This window comes from Oreochromis niloticus, linkage group LG17, assembly GCF_001858045.2.
Source record: "Oreochromis niloticus isolate F11D_XX linkage group LG17, O_niloticus_UMD_NMBU, whole genome shotgun sequence".
NCBI lineage: Eukaryota > Metazoa > Chordata > Actinopteri > Cichliformes > Cichlidae > Oreochromis > Oreochromis niloticus.
Genome location: NC_031981.2, coordinates 4,344,883 through 4,359,681, shown reverse-complemented (window position 1 = coordinate 4,359,681; position 14,799 = coordinate 4,344,883). Strand labels below are relative to the sequence as shown.

General features: G+C 44.3%; 1 protein-coding gene across 5 annotated transcripts in view; it reads right to left on the bottom strand.

Moving 5' to 3' along the window:
- The window catches only part of sox5 (SRY-box transcription factor 5), a 243,844-nt gene that overhangs the window by 24,758 nt on the left and 204,287 nt on the right, over window positions 1–14,799 (bottom strand). For all 5 annotated transcript variants that reach the window (XM_019347112.2, XM_013271284.3, XM_019347108.2 and 2 more), the window contains 2 exons: window positions 7,386–7,512; window positions 3,641–3,726 (listed from right to left, as the gene is read on the bottom strand). In XM_019347112.2, coding sequence (XP_019202657.2) covers window positions 3,641–3,726; window positions 7,386–7,512 — 213 coding nt within the window. The remainder of the gene's footprint in view (window positions 1–3,640; window positions 3,727–7,385; window positions 7,513–14,799) is intronic.

The following is a 14,799-nucleotide window of genomic DNA, read 5'->3' as shown; positions in this document are numbered from 1 at the left end:
GATACACACAGATTAAGCCATTATTCCAAACTTGATTTCTTGCTTCGTATCTACAGTGTATCGGCCGCACGGAACAAGATTCCAAATAGGAATGAGATTTCTGCGATGTCACAATAAAAAAACTGGCACAAAAGAAGTTTCAGTCAGAATCACTTCAGTCAAACGAAAAACATTATTTTTTATCTGCAATTATTTATATCTGGCTGTAAGGCTGTGTTCTGTTTAGAGCAGCAAAATGACCCTCATACAGAACAGAGGAGGCATTAATGACCACAGATGAAGTCACACAGTGTGAACGGAGGAGCTGTGGTGGAGGTGGGTCGCAAAACGGCTTCCAGTTGTGCAGGAAATGTGGGCAAGTTTAAGCAAATACTGTGCTCTGTGTAAGCTTTGGCACTTGGATGCATAAAAATGTATAAAAACTGAGCTATCAGCTTATATGAGCTGACTGCCTGACAACTAACATTATGCAGGATTGTGTCAAAGTAACATTCTTGTTCATATTATGAACTTTAAGAGAGAATTCATCAATTTAACAGTTCTTTAACTTTAAATTACAAATATGTTTGTTTTTGTACATTTTAGTGGGTTTGCAGAGTCCTGTGTCACAGAAAATAGGACACAGTGTTTAAAAGACAGAGGTGTTAGTTAATAACATGCCAACAAAAGATTGTGGGGTTCTGTGTTTTGGCACTTGACAAGGAGCGGAGCCAAGGCGTAACCACAGCCACAACAGACTAAAAGCTGGCCACCCAAGACAACCAGTGGTGAAGCCTATTAGAGGCTACACTCATACTCATAAAACTAGAGTTACATAGAGTAACAGCTGAACAGTTTCTCTGTGGCTGTTGTCCCTACACAGACAGTTTAATAACACTACTGCCCAGTTAGACTACAGCTCTCCTCGAACAGCTTTATCAGCAATAATTAAAACAAAAAATCACATTAGCAACTGCTCAAAGTGAGGGCTACATATAGAAGCTTAATATATGAGTGTATTTAAAGGAAGTATTCATGCCTGCATAGGCAAATAAGTGAGTGAGCAAAAAAAATCCTGCACCTATACACTGGAACAGGAAGAATATCCATATCTCAGACTATACTGCTTACAGTTTCATCAATGCAAGCTGCTTGTACAGGAGCCGCTGCTGTTTTTAAACAATAACTTCAGTGATTTATTAGCAGAAAATTAAGAGGGATGTTTAAAATTGCCAGGTACACTAATTTAACCAAATTGAACCAGCAAGGTGCCAAATGCAGATTCTGATCCTATATTGTATCAGTGGGTGTATATAATATACCACTTTCCCCAAAGTGAGTCAGTCAGATGTGCTGTGACACCAAAGTTAACGACCTAAACCGGATCAATAGTGCTTAAGATAAGAAAGGCTCTTTGTGGACTGTCAAAAAAGCTCTTTAACTCCTTTTCAAATCAAAATATATTGGATTTGAATTTAATTCAATTCAATTTGGACAACAAATATAGATTCTTCATATTGTTGAAGACTAAACCTTATATCCCAGGCGCACGGGAGGTGTAGCATATATGAGAAGTGTGTGTACAAACTGTAATCACTATGTTTATGTGCGTGTGGTTCAAGTCCAGCCCACATGTTGAAATAACACACCCGTGGGCATGTCTGCATGTTCCCCTGAATGCACCTTAGTTTATTGTCCATTGTATCTGAAAATCTTTCATTTTCTGTCTTCATTTGTGTATGCGTGTCGGCTGAATGGGTTCACTCGTGTCTTCCCCGCCAAACCGCTGTGTTGCCGTGGCGACCCGAGGCCCGAGCTAACTGTCATGTCTCGTCTGGGCGACAGAAACACCTCCTTATCAAATGAGGGCGCAGAGACGATCCCAAAGGAAATCCATCCACATTGAGACATCTGTACTTGTGTTAGCCCTGGCAAATCCGTTTCTTTGTGACAAAGCCTTAATCTCAACGTGCGCCTGTGTTTGTGTGAGCGTGCATGTGGATGTGTATTTCTCTTGGAGGATTGGAAGAAAGAAATCTGACTGAGTGAGATGGGTTTTCCTTTTTTTTTGCACTTGTTGTGTTCTTTTGCCCCTGCCTGCTTGTGTGTGTGTGTATCTGATTGCAAGGTGGACAAAGCTGTTCGACTGGAGATTTTGAGTGAGTCTGAACACAGTCGAACATATGGACAGCTAGATTGAGGCAGTGATAACAGACACAGAAAATTATTCTGGGGCTAAACACAAACGTACACACACACACAGGCGTGCGAGCAATAATGAAATCAGTGACGACAGCGGGGTCCGTTCTCCATGATAGAGTTACACAGCTATTCTATTCTCCCTGTAGTGTCTAGCATATGGAGCTGCACATTTTGGCTGACAGGTGCAAATGTATTACACACCCTCTGTCTGACCTTTAACCCATATTTTCTCATCATTCCCCTTGCGTGTAAGTGAAAAGACGTGGAGAAATACATGAAAACATGTGTGTCAAATGCAGCTGTTTCTCTCAGATGTACACAGGTGGCCAAGTGTACGGAGGGTGAGCCCTGCACTGGTGCTTAATGTGTTTCAGACAGGCGAGTGAGAGGATGCCAGTGCAAGCTCTTAACCCCTCTGAGAGGGGGCCCCAAAGCCCACGTGGATCTCTGAGTTCTAGTCGTGTGTGTTTTTCTATGCGGGGCAGACAGTGGTCAAGATTACATAAGTGGCCACCATAGGGCACCTATTTTACATACACACAGAGGAAAAGCACGAATCTCATCCTCCTTTTAAGCTGGATAACAGATGTTAGCTTGTTCCCCCCGTGTTTTACCTTTCCTATTTAACTCTCTCTCATCTCTCAGAGTCCCCTGAGGTGCATGTAGATGTAAGCTGCCCCTTAAATCCTGGGTTCAACTTTGTCATCGTTTCCTTTGTTTGGTCAACGTCTCCGAAACAGATAAAATGAAGAATTTGTCAGTTTGGAGACTTTTAAAAATCTCTACATGCAGTGAAAAGACAAACTGATTGTCAAACAATGATTTAATGCTTTGACTTCTGGTTTGTGATGCAAAAAGTTCTGGACACTTCATTTTAAAGACATGCTTGAGTACAGTGATCCAAACCTATTCCTTAGGTTAGAAATATCCCTCTTTTGGTTTATTCAGAGCCTTCGGTAAAGTCTAGTCTGTGCTGTTAAGGGAGATTGAAATGTCTTCAGCATCACCCCCAAATTACCTCTGACAGCCAATCTGAATATTTCTGTGCTCTACTCTGCATGCCGGCTCCCACTGAACTGCATCAACCCCATTTGCTCCCTATCACAGGACAAAGCCGAGGGCTACGCTTACATTTGTCACATCTCTCTGTTTGTGTGTGCTTTTTTTCCTGAGCGCTGATCATAAAGATCATGTTTTTGTGGGATCACTTTAGTGTCAACACTTTGGCTGAAAGTGACAGCTGCGCATCCCCCCCCCCCCCCCCGTGGCTGTGTTTGTGGTCTTGTCTAGCTCAGTGGGCAGCAGAATGTGGTGCGAACACTGTCAGGGTTAGGGGAATTGTTCACAATGGCATCATCCCAGTGAGAAGAGAAACGTCTGTGATATATCTGAAGGTTTGTGGCTGCTGCTGGAAGTCATTTTTATGTTTCTGGCTATAGGCTATAGGCTATAGGCTTACCTGGAGCTGTAGGGGTCCTAGACCTGGTGTGGCGGCAGCAGCAGCAGCCATCGTTGTGGGGATGAGCTGGAGAGGGTAGGGGTCACCTGAAGACAAGAATCACATTTTTTTCTATATAAAATGAAATATGAAATTAAAAACAATGACTGCTTTCCAGCACTTTACACACCAATGGTACCTTATCCTCAATTTCTCCGCCTCTCCCCTGTTAGACTAGGATGGCTCTGTGACCCCTTCTCCACCCATGTCTCCATTTTCCTCTCCTATCAGCCTCCATCTCTCCTGTTCACTCTTTCCCCTCATCCTTTTGTTTTTCTCCTCCCTCTCATCCCACTTTAGTCTCTTGCTCCCTCTCTCCTCACCCCCATAAACCCTCTCTCCCACCACCACCACCGCTGCCACCTGAGTCCCTTTCTGCAGCTGTTAAAGCCATCCTTTGTGTCCGCTGCCGGTAGGGCCCTAATGAAAAGCCTGATTGTGTGTCCTCCTCCTTAATACCCCCTGACAAAGAGCAGTGAGGTGAAGGGATTCTGATAAAGCCGGCCCCAGCACCGTAATTAAGAGCCGCGACTGCCGATTGCTGTTCTCCGCTCTCCCTTTTTTCCCCTCAACTGTCTGTTCTCCTGCTTTGTGGACACAGCGCTGCTTTCACTGCTCCCCTCACTCTTCTCCTTTGCTTCTTTCCTTCTTGGTGCCTTCTTCACAAGTTACTCGCTACCTCTCCATTTTGTCTCTTCCTTTCCTTCATCCCTCTCTCACCCTTCTGTCAGGAGTGATAAATCAAGAGATAGATGGATGAACAGGGCGGAAGAGATGACAGAAGCGAGGTGGAGAAAGAAAGGGGAGAAAAGGGCGAGTTTGGATTATTAGTTAGTAGGTGCAGATAGGCTGCACTGTAATTACTCAGAGAGAGAGAGAGAGAGAAAGAAAAAGAGGGACAGAAAGGTCAGAGATAACAGGAAAGAGGAGGTGGAGGGTGAGGGATAGCAGCGAGAGGAGCAGAAGGGAGAAAAGAAGAGGATACGGTGTTTAATTATGGTCATATTGTACAAACATGCTGGCTGAAAGCTCCGATGTGCATTTGAACTTGCTCCCTAACTAAAGAGGAGTTGGTGGACTAGATCGGGCTTTTGTGCTGATATCTAATCCAGGAAACTTCTTTAATCTTAAAGAAAACTCGAGAACGTTCTCGGTGCTTGACCTTGCATTTCTGACCTGAACCTCGAGCACAGTGATCAGCCTCTTGGCTCTATCTATTGTGCGTATTTGCCCATGTACGTTTTGTGTCCTAGCTTGGCACAAGCCAGACTTTCCTTACAACATATTTTCCCATATATCTTCACTCTTAAAAATAACACACACAAAAAAGAAAAAAGAGAGTGAAAGCAAAGCTGAGACATTCCTTTGTCCAGTTGGGAAGGAGGGCAGGAGGGATTAAAGAATTATTTCAGGACTGTGTATTCTAGGAGATTGGTCTGTTCTCCTTGCTCCCTGGACAAACATGAGCCCAGTGGATATTTATGCTCCTCCTGGGGGTCGCTGTAACAAAAGGGAGAAGAACAGAGAAAAGCAAACATGTTGCTCTTGGCTCGGGGACAGCGACCTAGGCGGACGAGGCTGAGATTTCTCACTGACAAACAGACGAAAGAGGGAGATGGATGAGGGCAAGCGATATATACAAAAACACTATCAGTGTCACTTTGATGTTACAATTTTGCACATTTTTTTTTTTTATTTTTAAAGAGGCATTATAGAATCTTTTAACATGAAAGCAACATTGATGCAGTTTTCTTGAAGAGTAAAGCTTTCTGTGTTACTTTTTTCTGAACAATTTCTCAAGTTACTCAGACTTAATTTTTGAAAAGGAAAACCTGTGTTTTGAACTTGGGATGTTTAGTTTAGGTTACTCATCTCCAAAACACCCTTTGAATCAATTTAGTCTCATCTCCAAATAACAAACAAATAAAACAGAGTTTGTCAAACTTTAGAGCAGGAAACAGCATATTTAGGCCAAAGGTCGATGCCTTATGATGGCATCAGCATTACTAAAACCCTTTTTTCAGTGAGTTGCACGTTTAATGTGTACATAGGTGTCAAAGGTAGATGGAAAGGTAGGACCTATTGTGTTTTTCCTGTTTACTCTGAAAGTTAAAGATATAAAACATGGCCAAAATTTCAAATAACAAAGTGATCTCTTAGTATGAAGTTGCACACTCAGACATGTTTTGATCCATATGATATCATAAAGACTAAACATTAAATCAAAGATCTTTGATAAGGTCATCTCAGCCTCTCCTCCTGCCTCAAGCACAGAAATGCCATCCAGCTTCTGCTCAAAGCTTCTGTTTGAAAGTGCGAGCCCATCTGGGTTTAAGGAAGAAGCTCTAAACGTTTCAGAGTGTGGATGAATTGAGGGGCTGCATCAAGGTTTAGTATCAGATTAAAGAAGAGTATTTTGAACTGTTGTTCATGCAAAGCTACCCTAAAAATAGCTGGAATTAAGCTTCCAGCTTTTTTTCAAAAAGTTACAACCATAAACGCAGGTATGTTTTGCACTTATCTATTCCTTAACCCTGAATCGAAGATGCTAGCTGATTTCTTAAACTGCAGCGTGAAAAAAAGACTGTGTTACTGTTCAAGTGCTTAAACAGGAGAGGCTTGGAATGCGCAGAAATCCATACTGTGCAAATAACATGTATTCTTATCTTCCAAACTGCGAAGCGCCGTGAGAATATGTCAGCGTACAATGCTACACATGTCCTATTTAGAGCTTCACCACCAAACTACATCAACTCACAACAACTTCGAAAGTTGCCAGAGAGTTTTCTCAGGGGCGGCTTGGCCTGCCGCAGTGTGCCAGTCCGGTTGGAGTTGGCTGAGGCAGTGAAAAGACAAGCCCACTACTTGACAGGGTATTTACGTGGGCAGTGGGCGTGGGTGAAGATGGCACTAATTAAAATGGAATGGACTTGTTTGGGAAGCTGTGAAACTCTAAGTGGGGTGGGGTGGGGGGGGAGTGTGCACGAGCCTGTGCGCACACTTACATATTTGTGTCTGATTTGTGTGTGTGTGTGTTTGCAATTCCACAAAGCCATCTCTGGCTGTCTGGATGTGTGTGTGTGTGTGTGTGCGTGTGTGTGCGCGTGTGTGTGGGGGCTGCTTTGGAAACATGTTCTGGCTGCGTCCCGTGTTAATGTGAGGAGAACCTGGGGCAGGTCACATTACCACCCTCCCTCCCCCCCTTCTGCTAACCCCCCCACTGTGCATTTATTCTCAGCATCCCCTGGCAAGCACCAGCCTCTCCTTTTTTCCTCTCTCTCTCTCCATCTCTGTCTCTCTCTCTCTCTCTATCATGGTAAACAACACATTGCCACACAGCCGGAGCGTGATAGCCAAAAAAAAAAAAAAATTCTGCAGGACGCCTTCATTTTGTTGCTTTTATACATCAAAAAATAGACAAGACAAAAGGAAGGAGCCAAAAGGACTGAGTGAGAGAGGGAGAGAGAGATAAAGAGAGTGTAAACAGGAAGGGTGTATTTGGACTGGTTTTTCTATTAAGAGGGAGATGTTGTTATAGGGGCGAGCTCGTCTTTTGGGAAACAACCAGACTCCTTGTGTGGGAAAATGGTAGGACTCTACCTTGCTTGGTGAAAAACATGTGAAACATCACACATAAAAGCTACTCTGAAGGTTGCACCTATTCATGAATGTACAGCGTGTGTGTGTGCGCACGGATGCCACTCACTGCAGCCAGGTTTGTAGTTGAAGCCAGGGGGCATTAGGAAGCCCTGCTGGGCCGCAGCTGCCGCAAGAGTTCGCTGGTCTGGGGGAAAGACAGGAATCATCAGTGGAGGGAGTTGGCCCTGGACCTGCTGATGAAGGAGGGGGAAGAACAAGGGGGGAGGAAGTCGGGAAAGGAGGGAAAAGAAAGGAAAATGAGAAAGGCATAAACATTACGACCTGTCCATTTGTACAGCTCTTCATGTGTGCATGCGCTGCGAGCGATATGAACAATGCTGAAAATAAAGGTGTGTTTGCAGTAACACAATCAAACGCATTCATATATATGCACTGTATGCATGTAATCAATGTGGAACACATGGCTGTAAAGAGAGCATCATGTCATTTCAAACACAAAAAGCCACGTCACGAGGACAGTTCACTAAACTCTAACAACAGCTGGCCTTTTCGTTTTATTTGGAAGACAGTGCTCTCTTCCCTTCTCCCTGCATCAAACCTCCCACCAAGCAAAAAACACACTAACATACAAACACACAGACACAACGCTCTGTGCGCGCCTGTCGGCAGAGAGCCATACGACTTCATAAGGTTTCCAGGATTTTAAAAGGAGACGAAGGGAAAAAAAAAAGAAAAAAGAAAAAGAAAAAGAAGCTCCTCCGATGGGTGACTTTGGCAGGGATGACAGGAGAGAGAGAGAGAAGGAGAGAGAGAAGTAGGAGACAGATGGTTGCACTAAACAGCGTTCTGCCAAAAACAACACACAAAGACTTGCGCGTGATGGACTGACTGACAGTTTGAGAGGAAAGATAGGAGAAGATGAGGCGAGGAAGAGAGGGAGAGTGGAAAAAGGTGGGAGAAGGAAGGAAATAATGGAGCGTTTCTACCTATAGCTAAGGTGCAACACGAGATGAAGACAGCAAAGGATCCCAAAGCAAAGACGGTGAAATTGTTCTAAAAAAGTCAGAATTAAAAAAAATAATGCAACAATCTTGCGTAATCCTCGGAGCCAGCCCTAGGACACATCTTGCCCTCTTTGTTGTTTTTATTCAGTAACGAGAAGCATACAGTTTGTCTTTTTTCATTGGGCACCAGTTTTTTGAATATTAAATGGCAAGATTACAACAATGCTGCGCCCACACTGTACTCAAATAAAATTAGAAGTACAAGAAGCAGGTCTTGGAAGTGTAATATATTTAATTAACAATTTCACCACTTCTGTCAATTTAACTATACCTTTAATGATGTCTTTTTCTGTTTTACAGTATAAACAGATTTCTGTCAGGACCACTACAGTCAAAAGGAAGATTGTTTTGTCCATCTGCAGTCATTTGTATTTGGCAGTATGCCTCTGTTCTGGGACCTCCCTGTGCATTCGTGGAAAGACTAAATTCAGGAGCAGCTCAGAACAGAATAGGCATCAGTGACGTAACAGATGTGACATTGACTGAGTTTAAAAAGGAATGAAAGGAGGTGAAGTTGGGTTCCACAGTGGCTTGCAGAGGCCACAGCAACCAGGCTGATGATATACAGCTTTCAAATATGCTAATAGGATGCACAGAAAGCTATTAGCTGAGCCATCAGCTGATGTGACTGTCAATGAGAACAGCTGATCTGCCAGGGCTGCTGCCTCAGGCTGACTGTGAAACCTGACGGAACTAATGCTATGTTCAATTTAAAAGGAAAAAAGCAAAGAAAAGACGGGCATCCTGAAGTTTCCGTGTTGAACTGTGAGGCTTCCCCGCTTAAATCAAATCCCTGATAATGTCTTAAGGCCCATGACCTGCACATGTCTGGTTGCAAAGCACTTTGCTCCCTCTTTGCAACTAATCTCTCTTCCTCTTCTTCTGTCACTCTTATTTTGCCAGGAGACCAGAGAAGGTAATGGCTGAATAGGATAATGGGTGAGTAAAAGCTGACTGATGTGGAAAATTGATCTGGAATGAAGGAAATGGCTGCACAATCATAAAGAATGGTGGTGGTGCCACGGTACAATCGGGTGATGTCTCAGCAATGTGAGCCCTTTAAGTGCTTAGTGTTTGAGACAGGTAAATAGAAAAAAAAAGAGAGATAGTGGCTGTCGCTCAGTATCAACAGTGATTTTACAGTGTACTGTAAATTCCTCTGCGCGCGCGTGTGTGTGTGTGTGTGTGTGTGTGTGTGTTTCTGTGTCTCCTCCTCATCCCCCTCCTCCCGCTCCCGTGTGTGTCGGCACGCGGCAGCCAGCAGCACTGTAATCAAACTATCACAGCGCAGCGCTCTCTTCAAGCGGCTCCTGTTCCCCCCTTACACCAAAAACAATAATTACTCCACCATTTTGGTTAACCATAAACCGTCGTGCCGCCTGCGACGCACGATCAGAAGGGGGAGGCGTTCCAGAGCGACGCTCGGACAGGACCCCTGCAGGGACGAATCACAGACAGAACAGTTCTGCTTTGCCTTTCAGGCCTAATTGGACATATGCTGGAGTAGAGCTGGCTAGAAATGCTGTAATATACCGGAGGGAGGAGAGGGAAGGGGAGCAGAGGAGCGGAGTAAGATAAGTTTGAGGCAGATGTAGCACATATACACTGTACATACACACACTAGTATATCTATATTGTGTGACTCAGTGTCTGCACATGACTTTGCTTCTTTCTTTGCCAATGAAAACGTCACAGAAAAGCTACCTTCTCCTCTATATCATCCCCTCCTTTTCTAGATCTCAGAACAATATGCCTGCATACAATAGGCAGACATTAATCAGCCTACAGAACTGTTGCGCATTATGTAAAGTATGAGTCATCACAATGGGATAAGAAGATCAGGAGGAAGAAGAACAAAGGGATGAGAAACGGAGACAAGAGTGAGATGGGGAATGGTTTATGGAGAACAATTCCCACACATAGGTTGCTCTCATAGTAGCTGAGTTAGTGTAACAGCTGCTGAGCTGATCAGTAGCAGCAATAACCTAACGTGCTCACTGACACTCACACTTATCGACTTTCAAAAGCCACACAAAGCAGGAAACGTGGGTCACAGCAAGTTGAGCGAGGGACTCAAAAACTGAGAGTGTGTTTGTTTGTAGAGTGGCTATCACATAATACAGAGGATCAATCACTCTGATACTGTAGGAGCTTTCTTTTCCATTTAATATTGAATATACAATAATGCCTTAAAGCAACTCATGAGCTCTGCCTTGTGATCACACCGTAAACTTTGAAACCAACAAGAAGAAGAGGGAAGGAGAGTGCTATGAGAGTCAGAGACAAAGATGAGCTGACAGAAGGAAAAAGAAAAGCGGGAGAAAGTAAGGGTAGGAGAAAGGGAGAGCAAGGCTGGATCTATCAGACAATCTCCAGATCTCACATAAAGGAAAAGGCACATCTTAAACAGCAGGAGCTTTGGGAATAATGCGCTCCTCAGCTTCTCTTTCACATCAGGCCCAAAGCGAACATGAAAACCTACAATACACACACACAAATCTTCACACTGCTACTGCTGACGTGGAGAATAAGAGGCGCTGCAGCTTTCATCTGCAAACCCCACCTCCACGCCCAAAACAGAAACCTGAAATGAAACCGCATCTGAAAAATGCCTCTAATCAGTGAAAGCTAAATGCAAAACAAAGAAAAAAATTACTCTAAGCAGAAGAAGAAGAAGAAGGGAAAAAAATCACATATATTAAGAACAAGTGTGAAACTTTTTCTTGAGAAATTTCACAGGGGCAAAGGGGACGGAAAGAGAGAGAGAAGTTGACAATTCACCCTGGCGAGACAACTTCTCAGGAAATAAACAGCAGATAGAGAGAACAGAATGAACAAGAGAGGGAGAACGAGTGAGAGGAAGAGAGACGGAGAGGGGAGCAAGAGTTGGATAATTGGCAGCGAGTCGAGGCTGCGTTCACCACGCGCCAGGCGGCACAGCTTGAACTTAAAGCGCCGCTGCGGCATAATGAAGATGTGGCCGCTAATTAACATATGGGGTGCGAAACAGGTTGGTTGGCACGCGCTGCGCTAAAAACTCCAAGGTAAAGTTATTATTGGGGAGTAATTAGCTCTATGAAGTTAATGCGCCGAACAATAGCTGCCAGCGCCGCACAATATGGCTCGCATCTGAGCGCGCGAAAAAATAGCCCCCGCTAAAGTGCGAGTCCCACAGCTAAAATCTGTTGGCGACCATATGCTCCGGCAATTAATGCAAGACCTGTATGACCTATTGCTGAAGAGGGGATGTGCGAGCGATAGAACCAATAATTAATTTGGAGAGAGAGAGAGAGACCGAGAGAGAGAGAGGGAGCTGGCTTTTAATATTAGTCCATTAACTTTCTATGGACAGTGGGCTATTAGGCCAGTGTGCTGTGAATGTAGGGGCATGGTTCAGGTGGCAGTGCCACTGCAGGATGCACACACAGGTATATCTGTGTCTGAGAAAGCGAGTGTGTGTGTGTGTGTGTGTGAGAGAGAGAGAGGGTGGGCCTCAGTGGGAAAGGCTGTTTGGTTGCAGTCCAGTTTATTAGTGCATACGTGTGTGTGTGCATGCTGACACATAGTGTGTAAGGAAAACACAAATTACACTGGCTGCGGTGTAATGGGGGTGATTAAATAATTACACAGCCAACTGGGTTAGCTGCTCCTATGCAAAGACTACAGAGGTGCTGCTGTGTTACGTTCATGTTCTGCACCATGTGTGTGGAAATCAATAAAAAGCATGTTTTTCAATGTTTTTGTCTGCCTCTTCCCAACAATGAAAAACACAGATAGAGACAAGAGTTTGTGCTTGTGATTGCATCAGGTATTACACTTAGCTTTGTGTATGTGAGATTGAGTTACCAGTGTAGGATGGCCTTAATAGAGACCTTGTTAGCCGCTGTCGCTGCCAATTCTGGGCTCTCTTAAACCAGTCAAAGCATCAGGTGGCTTTACTCATTTTCTGATTTTTTTCTCCTTCCTCTCTCTCTCTGCTCTGCTGCCTTTGACCTATAGCAGTAGTGATTCTTGATGAGATTAAAGACAGCACACAGGGGCAGCGCAACAGGAGCAGACACAGTTGAAAGTGTGTGTGTGCGAGTGCTTTGCATGAGTGAGTTTTGATTCATTAGGCAGGCCACACTTGTGTTCTCTCATCCCTCTGTTTCAATATACATTGTGCATTTGTGTCTGGCAATTCTATAAAAATGTGTGCGTGTTCTCAAGGTAAGCCCTGAGCCTCACGGCAGGTGAGCTGCTTTCATCCCTGTCGCGCTTCCTCGCACGGCAGCAACAGTTGTCCCCGGCAAACACCGGGGGGAGCCTCGGAGACAAGACATTTAATTAGAATGAGACGAGACGAGAAGGAAAGTAAAGGGAAGTTTGAGAAAATGTGCTCAACCCTTCAAGCTTAACAAGAAGGCCCCTAGCAGGGGGTAGGAAAGTGTGTGTGTGTGTGTGTGTGTGTGTGTGTTTTTGTGTGTCTTGTACGTCCTTATGTTCACACATGTTCCTGTTTTGGAATTTCTGTGTGGACAAGTTAGACTGAACCCTTGGAATGAACACAAAGTTTTATAACATAAAGGGTGTTTTTCAAGGTCTCTGCTTAACCAGAGGGAAAGATTTCGTCATGTTTGGGGTTTTGGTGTAGGACTATGGCAAAGTTAGAGATAACGTACGGTCAGGACTTCAATTAAAGGTTAGGTTTAGACGGTTAATCACAATAAAAGTAAGGGTTAAATCCAGAAAAGATTGAGGATTAGGACAGTGTATGAAAGCTCACTCAAAAAGTAAAACAATGTGAATGTGAGGGAGAGTGTGTGTGTGTGTGTAGTGGATGATTAAAATTAATGGATTGTAAGTGATGCTAAATCATGGATCATTTCAGGTAGAATCAATTAGTCAGAGTGAGAAGACAGCCAATCACCGACTTGTGAAGACTAATGAGCGTCTACACAATGAAGGTGCACATGTGCGTGTGCTGCTCATACTGTATGCCATTAGCCTCTGCTGCTGTTGTGCCCGTCTGTGCAAATGAACTTTCTTACACCGCATTCGGCGAGTGCTGCTGGCCTAAATAGTGAAAGCTAACACGCATATCACTAGCCTGAGAGGGAAAAAAAGAGAAAAGAAAGCAGACACAAGGACAATAAATAATTTGTCCTCTTTTCATGAAGGATGTGTGTCACTCTCCTCTCTTTTTCATGAGCTTGATTATTCGTTTCATTTCATCACCTCTTCCAAGTGGACGGTTGAAAGCATTCTTCACAGGCCTTTGGGGGTTCAAGTCTAACAAAGCCAAGGACGCAGACACACAAACACACACACACACACACGGAGGGACAGCTGAACTCAGCCTTGTTAGGGGGAAATGCAATCACAAGGGGCTTATCATACAGACACAAAACACACATACACGTACATACACACCCCAACGCACTGAACCTGGTGCCCTCTCTCTGGCAGGCCATTGTATTGTGGGATTGTGTGGACAATCTCTTCATGAATGATTAAGCAGTGTATTTCTCAACCAAGTCTTTGATGATGAGTGTGTGTTTGATCATCGAGCGAGTGTGCAGCGCTCTCCGCGACCGCTGATATGTGTGAACGAGCGAGGGAAGGCGTATATTTTGGATGTTTGTCCGTGTATTCGCATACTTTGATGTGCGCAACATATATGTGGATGTCTAAGTGTTTTGAGCTCCTGTGATGAGCGCCTGTTGATTGTGTGTCTCTCTTAACGAGGCTGCCTACAGCTGCCCCTGCTTGTGAGAAACTATTGTTGGGCCTGTTCAATGGAGAGACGCTTGTTTGGGAAAAGGTTGCAAAGTCATGGGAAAAGAGAGCTTTGTCTCGGCGGGGTCGTGAGGGAGTGAATCATGAGCGGACGTGTTTATGGCTTCACACACACAGCTGTAGTGTGCGCGCACACACACACACACACAAGCGCATGGGTTAAGAAACGAACGCATGGAGAAGGCACAGAGAAATCCTCAGACGCAAACATGTGCTCGCTTTTTTTGTCAGAGAGACAAAACATGGACAATTAAGAATTTAATTCGCATAAAGCAAATAAACACAGCTGCTTTACACAGTATCGTGGACACACACAGACACACGTCCTACACACATGCTATCACAAGGTTTCTTATCACACAAACCGTGTATGGCTAAACTCTCAGGGGAAAGGGAGTGTGTGTGTGTGTGTGTGTGTGTGTGTGTGCGTGTGTGTGTGTGCGTGTGCTTTCTTGGACAGGGTGTCTCTTTATGATACAAAGCCCAGCTTTCTCAGCTTAAAATTCAGTGTCATCTGCCTTTACAAAGGGCTGGGCTATTCGTTCCAAGCCACCTGGACCAAAATAGAGGCTCCAGTGTATGGACCCAAAAGTACAATACTTCCATTTTTAAGTGTTACATATATAAACCCACCCATTTTCTCAAGCCGAGGACCAGGCTCACATTCAAAGGGACTTT